We start from the raw sequence: 12,994 nt of genomic DNA, 5'->3' as shown, positions 1-12,994 counted from the left end.
GCTCCCCGCTGCGAACCGGCGCGCCCCCGACTTCCGCTTCCGCCTTTTCCCCGGGCGCGCGCACGCGCGCGGCGCCGGCCGGGCCGCGAGCGGCGAGGAGGCGGGCTTTTCGGCTCGCCCCAGAGGCTGTGCGCCGATTGGGCTGCACCAGGTCGTGAGCGCCGCGAACCAATGAAGAACTTGGACGTGAGGCCTATCCAATGAAAGCGGGGTGGAGGGCGGGACTTGCGCGGGCTACGGATGCCGGGTGGAGTCCGGGGACGCGATGTGTCTTCTCCTGGGAGCCTCGGGTGTCGGGAAAACGCTGTTGGTGAAAAGGCTGCAGACTATCCTTCCGCGTCGGGCGAGGGCCCGGGGGTGGGGGGCGGGGTGCTCCCGGGGGCGGGGCTGGGGGCGCCGGGACGGGGGGGTTTCCCCGGGCGGGGTCCGGCTGTCGCCCGCCTTCCCTGCCTCGCTCTGGGGATCCTTGACCGCTCGCACAGCTGAGCTCCGGGGATGGGAAGGGCGACCTGGGCGATGCTCCCCCGACGCGCCCCACGGTAGGCACCCGCCCTCTCGCGGGGCTACGAGAAGGGGGTACCCTTCGCGGTTTGCAAAGTGCTTTGGGGCTGTTCTAAGCGGATGCTGGAGTCCGGCCGGTCCCTGTGTTAAACCCAACCCTCGGGAGGTGAGGGGTGTCTTGGGAAGGAGACTGCCTCCTGGGACACAGCTGCAGGGGAGGTGGGTGCGGGACGGGGGCCCAGAGCCGCCCACCCCTCACCACTCTTGAGACTGCTTTTTCTGGTCGCCTCGGAGGGCGAATCCCCCGATGGGTGTGGGTGCTGCGGCCACAGTCAGCTCTGAGGGTTAGGGCGTTGGAACCCAATTTAGTCTTCCTTACGTAGGACTATGTTTTAGGGGCTATGCCCTTGACAAGGGGCGTTTTGGGGTTTGGATCACAGTGTAGAGAGCTGCTAGCCAGGAGTTCCCAATGGGAAAGTGCTTGTGTCCTTGGTGCATCTCGAGTTTTTCCACAGGTGGGCACCAACCTTACTGACATCGTCGTCCAGAGAAAGATTACCATCCGGGAGCTGGGGGGGTGTATGGGCCCCATCTGGTCCAGCTACTTTGGAAATTGCCACTCTCTCCTGGTAGGTCGTAATCCTTTGCACTTAAGCGTTGTCTGGTGCTGGACCTCACTCTGCATAGGCTGAAGTTTGGGTTCCTGAGCAATTACGCGAAGGCAAGGAAACGTGACCGAACTTCGAGTTGCTTCCTTTTCCGAATAGCTTGATCCCTAAATGCTTCTGCTTCAGAGCGGGCATAAAAGCTCACGCAAGGTTTGCTGAGGGGAGCGTTTATTCTCTGCCAGTAACTGGTGCTTGCTCTCTGCCTTGATCCTCTGGGTGTGTTTTTATGTTTGTATTTGAATCCCACATCTCTTGGGCTTGTCCCATCCTGGCAAGGCCCGTGCCCCAGATTCCAGGACCCTTCCCGGGAGAACTGATGACCACGTGAGTAGAGGGACTTCCACGTAGGTGAAAGCAAGTGACATCAGGTCGCTCTCATGAAAGTCATTTCCCCTGACTTCTGCTGTCCCCCCACATCCTTTGTTTAAAAGTCCTTTTGCTCTTCCTGAGCCAGGTCTTGCTGCCCCAGGGAGGGGATTTGGGAAGGACCGTCTCCATCACGGGGTGGTCCCATCTGTTTTCTTCCTCCCCAGTTCATGATGGACGCCGCTAACCCCACTCAGCTGTCCGCGTCCTGTGTGCAACTCCTGGGCCTCCTTTCCGCAGAACAACTCGCAGAAGCATCCGTCTTGATTCTCTTCAATAAGATGTACGGTCTGTCTTCCTGGAGGAGAGCACGGCCGCGAGTCCTGGGAGGAGCTCCCTTGGAGTGGAGCCGGGACGGTGGCTCGTGGCTTGGGGGGTGGGGGGTACCGTGGGGTTTGGGATGCACTTGTGGCAGCCCGCCGTGACGCGGTGCTTCTTTTGCCCTAGCGATCTGCCCTGTTACATGACCGTAGACGAGATGAAGTCATTGATCAGGCTCCCAGACATCATTGCCTGTGCCAAGCAGAACATCACCACGGCCGAAATCAGCGCCCAGAAGGGCACTGGTTTATCGGAGGTGCTGCGCTGGCTCCAGGACACCCACAGAACTGACAGGCGACTGCCAGGAGGAGAACCGTGACCGGCTGGCTCTGGGGAGGAGGCAGAGAACCGCACCGCTTGGCCTCTGGCGATCTGTTCTCATCAGGGACAGGACGACCCGACGTGAGCCTAGGAGATGGGCTCCTGTCCTGAGTGGCGGTGATGGGTGACTGGCCTCTGAACGAAAAGATCGTCCCCAGGGCTGGGAGAGGAGGACGGGCTTGCAGGCGGCTGCGTGTCCTGCCGCCATCCTGGGATGTGCTTCCCGCCCATTGGGAAAGGAGCTCTACTTTCCTGACGGTGTTTGCACCGCCTGGGACCAGACTTGTTCTGGGGACTGTGGCACAAAGTTGTAAAGTTGTACCTGTGGAGTTTCCCACATGCCGACAATGTGGCCTCCGTTGTGTGAGGCCGTCATCTTAGGAAGAACTGAGCCTGGAGTCGGGACAAGAGTAGTGTCTTCATTCGTTCAGCAAACGTACATCACCCCGAGGAGGGCACGGGGCTCCCGCGGGTCGGTGCGAGTGGGAGCGGCCCTGCTAGAGCACAGGGGGTGCTGTGCTCAGCTGAGGGGGCTCACGGGGGGGGGGGGGCGGGGGGATACCTACTGGTGTATTCGTGTCCTAGAGCCTTCGTGACAAATTAGCCCAAACCTGGTGGCTTAAAACAAAAATTTGTTCTGACAGTTCTGGAGGCCAAAGCTGAAATCGATGTCAGCAGGGCTGGAGGCTCTGAGGGGAGAGCGCATTCCTTGCCTCTCTCCTGGCTTCCAGCGGCTGCTGTACTTCTTGCCGTGACCTGGCTTGTCACACACAGAACTAGGGTCCCTGCCTGTCTTCCCACGGCTGCTGCTCCCTATGGGGACACCCGTTACTGGATTTAGAAGCCACCCTAAATCCAGGATGATCTCTTGAGGTCCACGATTACGTGTGCAAAAGCCCTTTTCTGAAGTAAGGGGACACTTGCATGTTCCCGGTCGCAGGGAGACCTCTTTAGGGCCGCCGTCCAGCCCACTGCAGTTGGCCAAGAAGCCTCTACTCCTGGGCGTGGTTGAGTTTCCGACAAACGGCTTTCTCCAGCTCAGCTGGCAGCAGAGGCTGGCTGGACCACAAAAGAATGCCAGGCATCTGTTGTCTTGCTTCCTGCGTGCAGGGCACCAGGCCCAGGGCCTCCTCCCGCACACGGTTTCCTGTTGGCCACTCTGCTGGGGTGTTCGCTCGGGGGTTGCGAGTGATGCCTCAGAAAGGCTCTTGCATAGACTGCGGGGTAATTTGGGCTCGAGTCTCTCCCCGACCCCCACCCCGTGGAAGCGACAAACCCCCTCCTCTCTGGGAAGGGCACCACTGCTCCAGGGGTCCCACTGTGCAGCTGTAGACGCGGTGGTCTCCATCCCGTGGGCGAGTCCTGGTGGATGTCACGGACAACCTGGCATCCAGGGTGAATGGGCTTTCCTCACACCTCCCACCTTCAGAGAGCTCCGTGTGCTCAGGGGACATGCACTTTGTTCTGTCTCTAGGGGTGACCCCCAGCTCAGGGTCCATCTCTGAGATTTGGGCCTGGTAATCTCTTATGGCAAAGCCATGGGCCGAGTTGGTGAGTTTGGGGGTGACTGACAGGCCTGAGCAAAGCTGACACATGAACTGTTTTGAAAGGCAAATTTCCTCCCACCACAACCCATTTCTACCTTCCTGCTTTTGTGCCGTGCTTGGCGAGGAGCCCAGGGACGTGGGTATTTCTCAGGGACTGTGTTCACCCCTGGTCCTGCCCCTGCCTACCCGCTGCGCTCTGGGGGGGACCCCTGCCTACAGTAATGGCAGCCAGCACCCCTGCCACCCCATGCAGGGGACGGGCCCTGCCACACAGAAACACGTTCCTGAGAAGGTAATAGCTCTGATCTCAAATACAGCTTCAACGTAAAATTTCTTGATTTGAAAATAAATGTTGTAAGGGATACAAACTTAGGGAAGGGCAAAAAAGGATCCCACGGAAACACACCCCCCATGTCGTGCAGGGCCACCCTGGCCAAGGTGGAGACAGCACTTCCTGAGCTGTCCCAGCCCAGCTCTGCCAGCCAGAGGCACCTGAGCTGGTGAGCCCGAGGGAGGAGCCAGGTGCCTTCACAGGGATGTGAGCAGGACTCCTCCCCTTAATGCTCAACCCCCGCCCCCCCAGTCCTACAGCTGAGCACCCTCAGAACATCTGGGGCTCCCTCCTTCAGTAGGAATTCTCACGCAGCCTTTTTAACTACAAGTCGTGGGGCCAGGGTCCTGTCCTTGCCGTCAAGCTGCCTCACACCTGCTCTTCTCTCCCGAGTCCTTGGGGACGCCAGGAACAGACCTCCTCAAACCCACTCCACATGGGGGTGTGGCATCAGGGACGAGGCACCAGGAGAGGGTCCAGGTGGCCGAGGCGCTGAGCCCACCCCCACCTAGGCTGTGTTTCCACCTGTGCTGCGCTGTTGAACCCAACGGGGTCCCAGTTATCGGCTTGGCTGGCCAAGTCTGCAGTGTCTACAGTTAGTCGGCATTTAAGGACAGGATTACGGGACTGGCCCTCCCCGAAGTGACCGTGGGTTGTCTCAGGCTGGACCTGTGTGTTCAGCACAAAGCCGTGCGTGATGCCCGACTGGCTGTGTCCCAAACAGGTGCTGGTCTGTCTCTGGGAACTTGGGATGGACAATGCCCTGTGGGAGATGGCCCAGCAGACGGTCAGTCACAGAAGAGCCCTCTTCGGGGAGGAAAACATGACAGAGCAGAGACCTGGAGCCCTGTTCTACACTCGAGAGCTGGTACAGGGGGGCCTGGGAGTCCCAGTGTGCTCCAGGGAAAGGACCCTTGTGTACAGGCCGTCTACGTGTCCTCCCCGACCCAGGTGTGGAGGCCCTGGTCGCACCGTCACAGACAGGTCTCTGCCTTCTTCCTGGAAGCGGGGTGGGGTGAACGGGGTGGCCGTGGGGACTGAGCCGCCTGCCGCTGCCGTGTCTTTAGTGCCCGGTAGGCCTGCACAGCCCGCTCTCTCTCCTCCCCGACGATCCGCTGTCGGGCCAGCGACGCGGTCAGAGGCTGGGACACACCACCAGGGCTCAGAAGCATCCTCAGCATCAGCGATTTCTTCCCAGGCTAAAGAACAGAGATAGAAGTTGAGGCACAGGTTCGGGAAGGAGGGAGATGAGGAAGGGCCCACGTTGGTCCGACAGCTGGACGCCCGGTGAGAACGCAGCATTCCGTCTGCGGGCCGTGGACCCGGCAGCGCTGGGGGACACACAGGGCCACCCCCCGCCCCTGCTCACCTGGCCCCCGCCCCTGCTCATCCTGGGCTGGGCGGTCAGCTCTGGGGGCTGCAGGGCAACCTCGCCAAACTTCACCGTGTCTGAAGGGGCAGAGGAGCAGAAGTGAGGCCTCTGCCCACACAGCCGCGGCACAGCCGCGGCCCCATCCACTGACCGCCCCCCCCCCCCCCCCGCTGACCCCGGGAAGACAGCGGGGCCCGAGGCCAACGCAGTCGCTTCAGGAAGAGCCACCTCGGAGCAGCTCCTGCTCCAGCCTTTCTGCTGCCTTTTCCTCTCTTCTCTGCCGGACTCTATCCAGTCGCCGTTTCTGGAACCTGGTGAAGAAAGCACGATGCTGTTCAGATTCCTAAACTCTCATTTCTCTGGATTCCGAAGGTGGAGATCACCCTGCCCGGGAGGGTGCTCTAGAGTGGACCCCAGTGAGCTGCCACCGTGTCCCCACAGCTGTGCACCAGAGAGGGCTCCGAATGGCAGGCGCCGAGTTCCAAGTCAGTGGTTCTCAGTGGGGGCGACGGTGCCCCGGGGTACGTATGACAACATCCAGAGATGTTCTGGGTTGTCACAGAGGGTGGGAGCGCTCCTGGCACCTCAGGTGGAGGCCGGGGATGGTGCCCCCACCCCAGAGAATGACTGGCCCCGAGTGTCAGCTGTGCGACTGTGTCTAAAGGGTCTCACAAAGCGGCCCTGTGTCCGGGGCATCGCTGCGGCTCCAGACGGTACGTGGGACAGGTTTCCTGTGATGGGCTTCTGGTCACCTGACCCGACTACAAGCACAAAGAGTGCTCAGACGGGGAAGCCCCACGAGGCTGCAGACCATCCCCAACTCACAGGTGCTGAGGGAACTGCTGATGAAGCCCGGGCTGACGCAACTCAAAAGCCGCAGCTATGGCAGAAACATCTCGAAAAGCCCTTGTTTGTCAAAACCACCTCCCAGCTCCGGTCCCCAAGCCCAGGGAGGTGGCACATGGCTTCCTTCCCAGACTCCAGGGCTGGGAGGCAGGGGAGCAGCACCTGGCAGCGGGCTCCCCCTGGCCCCAGATGCCGCCTGAACCCCCCTGGAGATGCTGGTGTCCCTACTTGCAGACAGGACACGGGAGCTGAGAGGGGTCACAGAACTTGTGCATATGGCACAGCTGAAGGGGCTCAGAGATGACGTGGCATCTCCCAGCCAGAGGCAGGGGAACCCCGGGGCTGCGTGGGAACCCCACATGTAGTACCGATCTCCGGCAGAGGCGGCATGGTCCCCTGGTGTTCAGCAAGCCCTCCCGAGAGAGCACGGGGCCTTGTCTTTTCTCCACCTCCCTACTGCAACTGGCCAGGAGGACAGCTGGCCCTTGACCTCATCTGGCTCTTGGGCCCCCTGGATGCTTTTCCAGAGAAAGGCAAAGACAGAGCTAGGCCTTCAGAGTTCCGTGGGTTTAGAGGCTCCCTGCACCCCAAGGTTAAGAGGCTCGGGTGTAGAGAGAACACTCACCGACTGACCAGCTTTTCGCTTCTTTCTGCGCTCCCCATTCTGACACTGCAGGAGACAGTCGTGGGACCCCAGCCCCTACCCCGCCCCCACTCACGCTTTCTTCCGCTCTGATTTCTCCTTCTTGGGAGCCACCTGCACCTCAGGCTGCCGGGCCACCTGGTTCTTGCTGAGAAAAAGCACATGCTGGGCCTCCTGCTCCATACGCTGGATGTAGGCCCCGTCAGACTCCCACTTCCTCTGCTTGAATTTGGGGACAGCAATGTCCGACTCCACTCCTTTTGCTTCCTTCTCCAGTGTCTTTCTGAAGGCCATCTGGGCTGAGGACAAAGCGGGCGTGGGGTGAGGGGCAGGAGGGAGACGGTGCCAGGCTGGCTGCACGTGCTGGTGCCTCTGCCCAAGGCCACGGGGAAGGAAGACCAGACCCAGTGGGAGCAGCCCAACCACAGTAGCTAAAGAGGATTCACGATGCCCAGCTCGGGCACCCTTGCGGATGGGATCCCCATGGCCCACCGCTCCATGTCAAAGACGTCCACCACGGCTCGGCTGAAAAACAGAACAGGAAATAACCTAAATGTCTGTCAAAACATGGCTGCTTGAGGGAGCACCCTATGTTCGTGCGAAGACTTTATCACACAAATTGAGGACAGTAAGCAAAGCACGGGATGAAGGCATAGCTTTACCGCCGTTAACATGTGAAAATAGGCAGACCCTCTCTCTCGGGAAGGCATCTGAGAAGATGAACGGTGCTTTGTCTCAAAGGGTGACAGCAGGATTCAGAGACAGGGAGCCAGGCTATGCCGTACCTCATACCTCGCAGAACTGCTTGATTTACTGTGCACGTGAGCGTATAGCTCTTAAATAACCGAAAACGAGGGCCAGCTCAGGAAGGCACAGTTCAAAGTGTGCCATCTGCCACTGGGGCCAGCGCGCCTCCTCCAATTCTCCCCTTCCGTGCCTCTCTCACATTCTCTTTGGCAGTCACGTAACCCCAATGAAAAGCAGGAGGTTTACAGAGAAATTCTAGAACAGCACTGCTGTAAAATCAATCTCACATTTGGGAAAACATTTGCATACACAGAACATGCTGGACTCCATCCCCCTCAAACGCCCTGAGTGCTGTTTCTGGCAGAGGCTGACAGGTGGGCGCCCAGCCTGGCCTTGGGTGAGGGTTGGAAAGGGAAGTTTCTCAGGGGGGTCCGACCAATTCTCTCCTTAACCTCCGGAAAACATCCACTTCGCTGCACCATCCTTTCCGCGCTCCCATCCGAGAAACTGCCATTTCTCACTTGCAAGAGCTTCACTGGCCTGTCGTGTCCACCCCCTCAGTTGTTACACAGTGATCTCTCTTCTGATGGATCGCCACTACTTCTGGGAGGGGAATCCACAATCCTCACAGGAGGCCCCTTGGGGGTTGTTCTGGAGCCTCATCTGAAACCACACTACCACCTGCTGCCAGCCACCTCTTTGGCCCTGGTGACACCAGCCCTTGGTTAGTGCCCCCACATGTTCCTGCACCCTCAAACCACTGGGTCCTGGCAGATTTCTTCTGCCTGAAACAGGGCAAGTGGATTCAAACACACAAAGCTTTATTACCACCCAGCATGGGCCTGCACGTTACCTTCTTTCTTTCTCTTTTTGTTACTGATGGGATTTTTCATCTCCTGGCGGCTCCTCATAATCTCTCGGAGCCGGAAAGGGATTTCCTGTTCGTCCTGGTTTTGGGGCTTGCAATTTACTTTCTTTTTTTCTTTGCTGGGAGGGAGAACAGGAGGGTGAGACGAGACTTAAGCTCGGCATAAGCAGAATCAGAGAAAACTGAAGCCGGGCCTGGGACGGGAATTTCGCAGGCCACCTGGCTGCAGGGGTGCGTGCCAGGCAAGGAGGCATCCTCACCGCAGACTGTCCCTGCGCTGCGTTCTCGCAGGACGCTGGGGTGGAGGGCCGCTCCCACAGCCCCAGGAGGACTCGTCCTTGACCTCCACTAGGATGGCAAACACGGCACCCCGGACGGTGGCTAGTGCCTCCACGCTGGAGACCCTCACGCCTTCCCTCACCTGGCCGGTCCCCCGTCGCGCCCATGGCACGGACACAGCGGGGGCCGGGTAGAGACCCACCTGCGCGGTCCGGGCCACGGCGCCGAGCGCTGCTTCCCCGGCAGCTGCTGCTTTCTCCCCTGCGGCCGCCCCGGGCCCCCAGGCCCCGCCGTCCCCACCGTAGTAGCGCCTCTACGCCCGGCTCCCGCCATCTGCACGCCGGGCGCTCCAGGAAGAAGCCACTTCCGCCCTTCCGCACAGTCCCGCCCCACGACCGCCACTTCCGCTTCCTGCGCTCAGCCCCGCGCCCATTGGGGCGGTGCCGCTTCCTGGCGGGCCAGGATTGGCCAGAATGGCCGCCCCTCACGCCTCGGTGGGCGGGGTGAGGCGCGCGTGTGCGTGGGTCGGGCCGTATGTGATGCTGCTCCGGAGCTTGGCCCGGGGAGGCCGGGCGGTGGCCGCCGCTGCCCGGCGTCCGGCAAGTACCAGCGGGTCGGGGGCCGGGGCTGGGCGCGTTCGGGAGGCCGGGGCCGGCAGGGACTGGAGACGTCCTGCCTTCCCCGCCTGCAGGGGACCGTGGCTGCCTGCCCTGGCTCCACGGGAAGGACCGCCCTGCGCTGGACCCACCCGCTCAGCAGTGTCCCTTGCGCGCCCTCTGTGTGCGAGCCCTTTGGGGAAGCTGCGGTGAACAAGGAGCTGATGCTCCTCGCAAGAGTTAGGGAAATGGATAGAGTCAGGGCCGCGTCTGTCAGTGCTGAGGGCCCCAGACACAGTGGAGAGGGGAGGGGACCCTGGGGCCGGGGCTGGGACCGGAGAACGGATAGGAAGCGGGAGGGCTGCCCTCGGAGCCTTTGGGGGATGACCTGGGGGAAAACAGGGATGAAGGGGCGGTGTCCGCAATCAGGCTGGTAGGACAGGGACGCGGCTGCGCTGGTTGGAGAGGGAGAAGCAGCTGTGTGGCCGGAGCTCACAGGCTCCCGCCCCGCCCCCATTCTGCCAAAGGAGCAGAGCGTTCTTAGCTGGAGGTGCCAAGGTACCCCCCACACCACCATCTGCTGGAGGGCGCACCCAGTGCCTGTACCCGAAGCCAGCATTTCTCATGAGTTGTGTGTTATAGCAGCGCTTATGTCCGCTTTACAGAGGGAAAACCGAGTCCAGAGGTGAAGTAACTTGTGTGAGGTCTCATGGGAAATGAGGGAGTGGAGAAGCACCTGGGGCCCCCTGCCAATGACAGGGGCCGAAATTCCCCTGGAGCCGGGGGCAGGCAAGGCCTTACCAGCCTCTGTCTCCTTAGGGGCCACGGCGACTCTCCAGCTGGGGCTGGTGCCGAAGGCTTCCTGGAGGCAGCAGCACTCTTTACCGGCACTGTGCCTGGGTCCAAGCCCGGGAAGGCCACGGAGAGTTCGGGAAGGACCACGTGGAGGTGGGCTCTCAGTCCAGTGCAGAGGGCACCAGGCAGCACAAGTCCTCCCTGCCTGGCGGGGGCCCCTTGGAACCCCCATTTCCCCTGCCCCCCGGGCTCGAACCCCCCACAAATTGCTGCATGAGTGGCTGCCCCAAGTGCGTGTGGGTGGAGTATGCGGACGCACTGCTGCAGCACTACCAGGATGGCGGGGAGCGGGCCCTGGCCGCCCTGGAGGAACACGTGGCTGACGAGAACCTCAAGGCCTTCCTCAGGATGGAGATCCAGCTCCGAGCGAGGAGTGGAGGCTGAGCCGGCTTGCCCACACCCGCACCCAGACAGGCCCCGGCCTGGCAGCTCCTCGGGAAGCAACACGGAGCTTCATTCACAGCCCTTCACGAGGCTGGTGTCAGACAGAAGTAGGAAGAATTATTTATTGACCTCATCTGGGAATAAATAAGTTCTCTGTGGTGCTCAGACCGGAGGCTTCCGTGTTGTCGTGTGCAGGACTGACGTTGCGTCGTCACAGAAAGACGGTACGGGTTGCGATCGAACATTCGTTGAGGGCCTACAGCTTTACCAACCTGTAAGGGTAACGTAAGCTCCGTTCTTTTGAATAATTATGTGACGACGACCCCGGGAACCCCCTTCTGCCTCCCAGCGTCCCAGAAGTCCTGCCCCGAGGTCAGCTCTGGTTATTCTCAGTGCTGCAGCAGAGGGAGAGCCATCTGGTCCCTCGAAGCTGCTGTTGGCAGGGCCTGTAGCAGGCATGAACGCCCGCGGGCAGCCTGGGAAGGGCCCCTTTGTTCCAGCTGCAGGGATCCTTGGGGAGATACCCATTCAGCCAGGGGGGAGGCGGTAGATACACCGCCGGGGCCTGAGCCTTCAGTCCTTCCAACCCACTTAGCTCCGAGGATCGGGGCGATTGGCCAGGGCATCAGCCCTAGAATCAGCCTCCAGGAAAGCAGCCTGGTCGGCTGCAGACCTGGCTGCTGGACCATCCAGCCCAGGTAGGACTTTGTCTTAGGGTCCTCACTGCCCACCTCTCCTGCTCACCGCCAGCATGGAAATTGTCCCACCTTCTCTCCCTCCCCCAGCATTTCCAAGCGCTGATACGAGCAGCCTGGGCGTTTATGCCTGTTTTCTCTCTTCTCATTTAGAGAAAAAGCTAAGATTGTACTAGAATTTCGTGAGAGGTTTGAGCTGATAGGTCTTCCCACGTAGGGGCTTCAATGTAAAGCTAGCGTATCACATGGCAGATGTGTGGGCCAGGGAGTGGGAGAAAATGTGAGCCTAGTGAGACCCCTGTGGCTTAGGCTGTCTTTCCGAACAGCTGAGTGCCCTCCAGAAACAGGGTTTTGATTGGTTCAGAGAAACCTGATTTATGGTGACACATTTATTGGACTATATCTCAGAGCATCTAATTTAACCGCATCCTCACACAGATTGAAAAACGGCCCAGGAAGAGAAAGATTTTGCCGAGACAGCAGTACAGCAAAGCTTGGTGGGCTCTGGGCCTCCCTGAAGGGGTAGCTTCTCTCAGAGACATAGAAGTTTTCTGTATTTTCCTCAACAATTCAGGTTTATGGGGTGCCTGGTGGCTCAGTCAGTTAAGCAACCGAAGCTTCGTTTTGGCTCAGCTTTGGTTATAGACTCATGGCTTGTGAGATCAAACCCCACGTCAGCATCAGTGCTGACAGTGCAGAGTCTGCTTGGGACTCTCTCCCTCTCTCTCCGCCTCTCCCCCACTCTCAAAATAGACTTAAAAAAAATCAGATTTATAGAGGTTTTGTATACGTACCCGTGTATGCACGTACGTATACCTCGAGTGCATGCTACTCAGTTGGCCTCGCTTCAGAGCTCAACAGTCCTAGCAGAGGCCCGTGTGATGTGAGCTGTCCCCATCAAGAAGCCACTGGTGTTGTCCCTGGCAGCGAGGCAGGCCCCTCCTGCACGTGGAACGCGGCCGTCTTGCCAGGGCAGCATAACACCAGGCTTGCTGAGACGCATGCGGGTGTGGGTCTCGTCCTTGTGCATCTGTTTGTTTCCCAGGTACTTCACCATCTGTGATGTTCTGGCACTGGGCTAGCCGCCGGGGTCCAATAGAAATGTCTGCCCCACTGCACTGTAACGTGCAAGACGGAGGTTAACACAAGCATTGCTCCAACGAACGACTATGTAAGAGTGATGAAGGAAAGTTCCGGTTGCCACGAGGACCTGTGAAATACGGATCCTGGTCTGGCCTGAGGGGTCACCCTAAGGAAGGGATCCTGGTGCGGAGCTCCGAAGAGGGAGCTAGGGGAATGAGGACAGGTGCAGAATACACCCACCGGAGGGGGCAGCCGGTGCAAAGGGGGAGAGCGAGGGGGAGGGATACAGATGAAATCAGAGAAGTGGATAGTGGCCACACTATGCGGGACTTGGGGGCCGTGAAGGCAGATTCTTTACAGCTCGGAGGATGGAAAGCGGGGGAGACCCAGGACAGCAGCCAGTTTCTTCTTCGCTTCAGAGATGAGCAGCTTCAGGAGAGGGTCTTGTCCGTCCCCAGCTGTTTGTGATCGCACACCGTATCCCTTGTCCCGACCACATCCCTGGCTCATCCCTTGGACCCCAGACCACACCCGAGCCCCTTCCCTCCTCTCCCTGAATTCTCGGAGGTGG

The 12,994-nt window shown here is 59.9% G+C and overlaps 3 protein-coding genes and 1 long non-coding RNA gene across 5 annotated transcripts; 2 read left to right on the top strand and 2 right to left on the bottom strand.

Moving 5' to 3' along the window:
* The first annotated feature begins 250 nt into the window (after nucleotides 1–250).
* On the top strand, nucleotides 251–4,054 carry ARL16 (ARF like GTPase 16). 2 transcript variants are annotated; one of them, XM_040456669.1, is made up of 5 exons: nucleotides 251–326; nucleotides 481–539; nucleotides 1,017–1,130; nucleotides 1,703–1,818; nucleotides 1,983–4,054. In XM_040456669.1, exons 1-5 carry the CDS (start codon nucleotides 266–268, stop codon nucleotides 2,173–2,175), a joined length of 543 nt encoding a protein of 180 aa, XP_040312603.1. In that variant the 5' UTR covers nucleotides 251–265; the 3' UTR covers nucleotides 2,176–4,054. The 2 variants fall into 2 exon arrangements, with proteins under 2 accessions (XP_040312603.1, XP_040312604.1); XM_040456670.1 differs by lacking the exons at nucleotides 251–326; nucleotides 481–539 and adding an exon at nucleotides 546–667.
* Nucleotides 4,055–4,886: 832 nt separating this feature from the next.
* On the bottom strand, nucleotides 4,887–9,179 carry CCDC137 (coiled-coil domain containing 137). The gene is made up of 6 exons (XM_040456665.1): nucleotides 9,013–9,179; nucleotides 8,517–8,650; nucleotides 6,993–7,215; nucleotides 5,656–5,738; nucleotides 5,425–5,504; nucleotides 4,887–5,254 (listed from the first exon to the last, which is right to left on the bottom strand). The coding sequence occupies exons 1-6, from the start codon at nucleotides 9,141–9,143 to the stop codon at nucleotides 5,030–5,032; spliced, it is 876 nt and encodes a 291-aa protein (XP_040312599.1). The 5' UTR covers nucleotides 9,144–9,179; the 3' UTR covers nucleotides 4,887–5,029.
* Nucleotides 9,180–9,268: 89 nt separating this feature from the next.
* OXLD1 (oxidoreductase like domain containing 1) lies at nucleotides 9,269–10,812 on the top strand. The gene is made up of 2 exons (XM_040456668.1): nucleotides 9,269–9,409; nucleotides 10,226–10,812. Exons 1-2 carry the CDS (start codon nucleotides 9,284–9,286, stop codon nucleotides 10,643–10,645), a joined length of 546 nt encoding a protein of 181 aa, XP_040312602.1. The 5' UTR covers nucleotides 9,269–9,283; the 3' UTR covers nucleotides 10,646–10,812.
* Nucleotides 10,738–12,941, bottom strand: LOC121018066 (uncharacterized). Its single transcript, XR_005785012.1, has 2 exons — nucleotides 12,135–12,941; nucleotides 10,738–10,917 (listed from the first exon to the last, which is right to left on the bottom strand). It is a non-coding gene; the product is annotated as an uncharacterized LOC121018066 (long non-coding RNA).
* Nucleotides 12,942–12,994: the final 53 nt, after the last annotated feature.

The sequence above is a fragment of the Herpailurus yagouaroundi genome, unplaced genomic scaffold, assembly GCF_014898765.1.
Source record: "Herpailurus yagouaroundi ecotype Mexico unplaced genomic scaffold, PumYag 217, whole genome shotgun sequence".
Lineage (NCBI taxonomy): Eukaryota > Metazoa > Chordata > Mammalia > Carnivora > Felidae > Herpailurus > Herpailurus yagouaroundi.
This window is presented reverse-complemented; position numbering and strand designations above follow the sequence as displayed.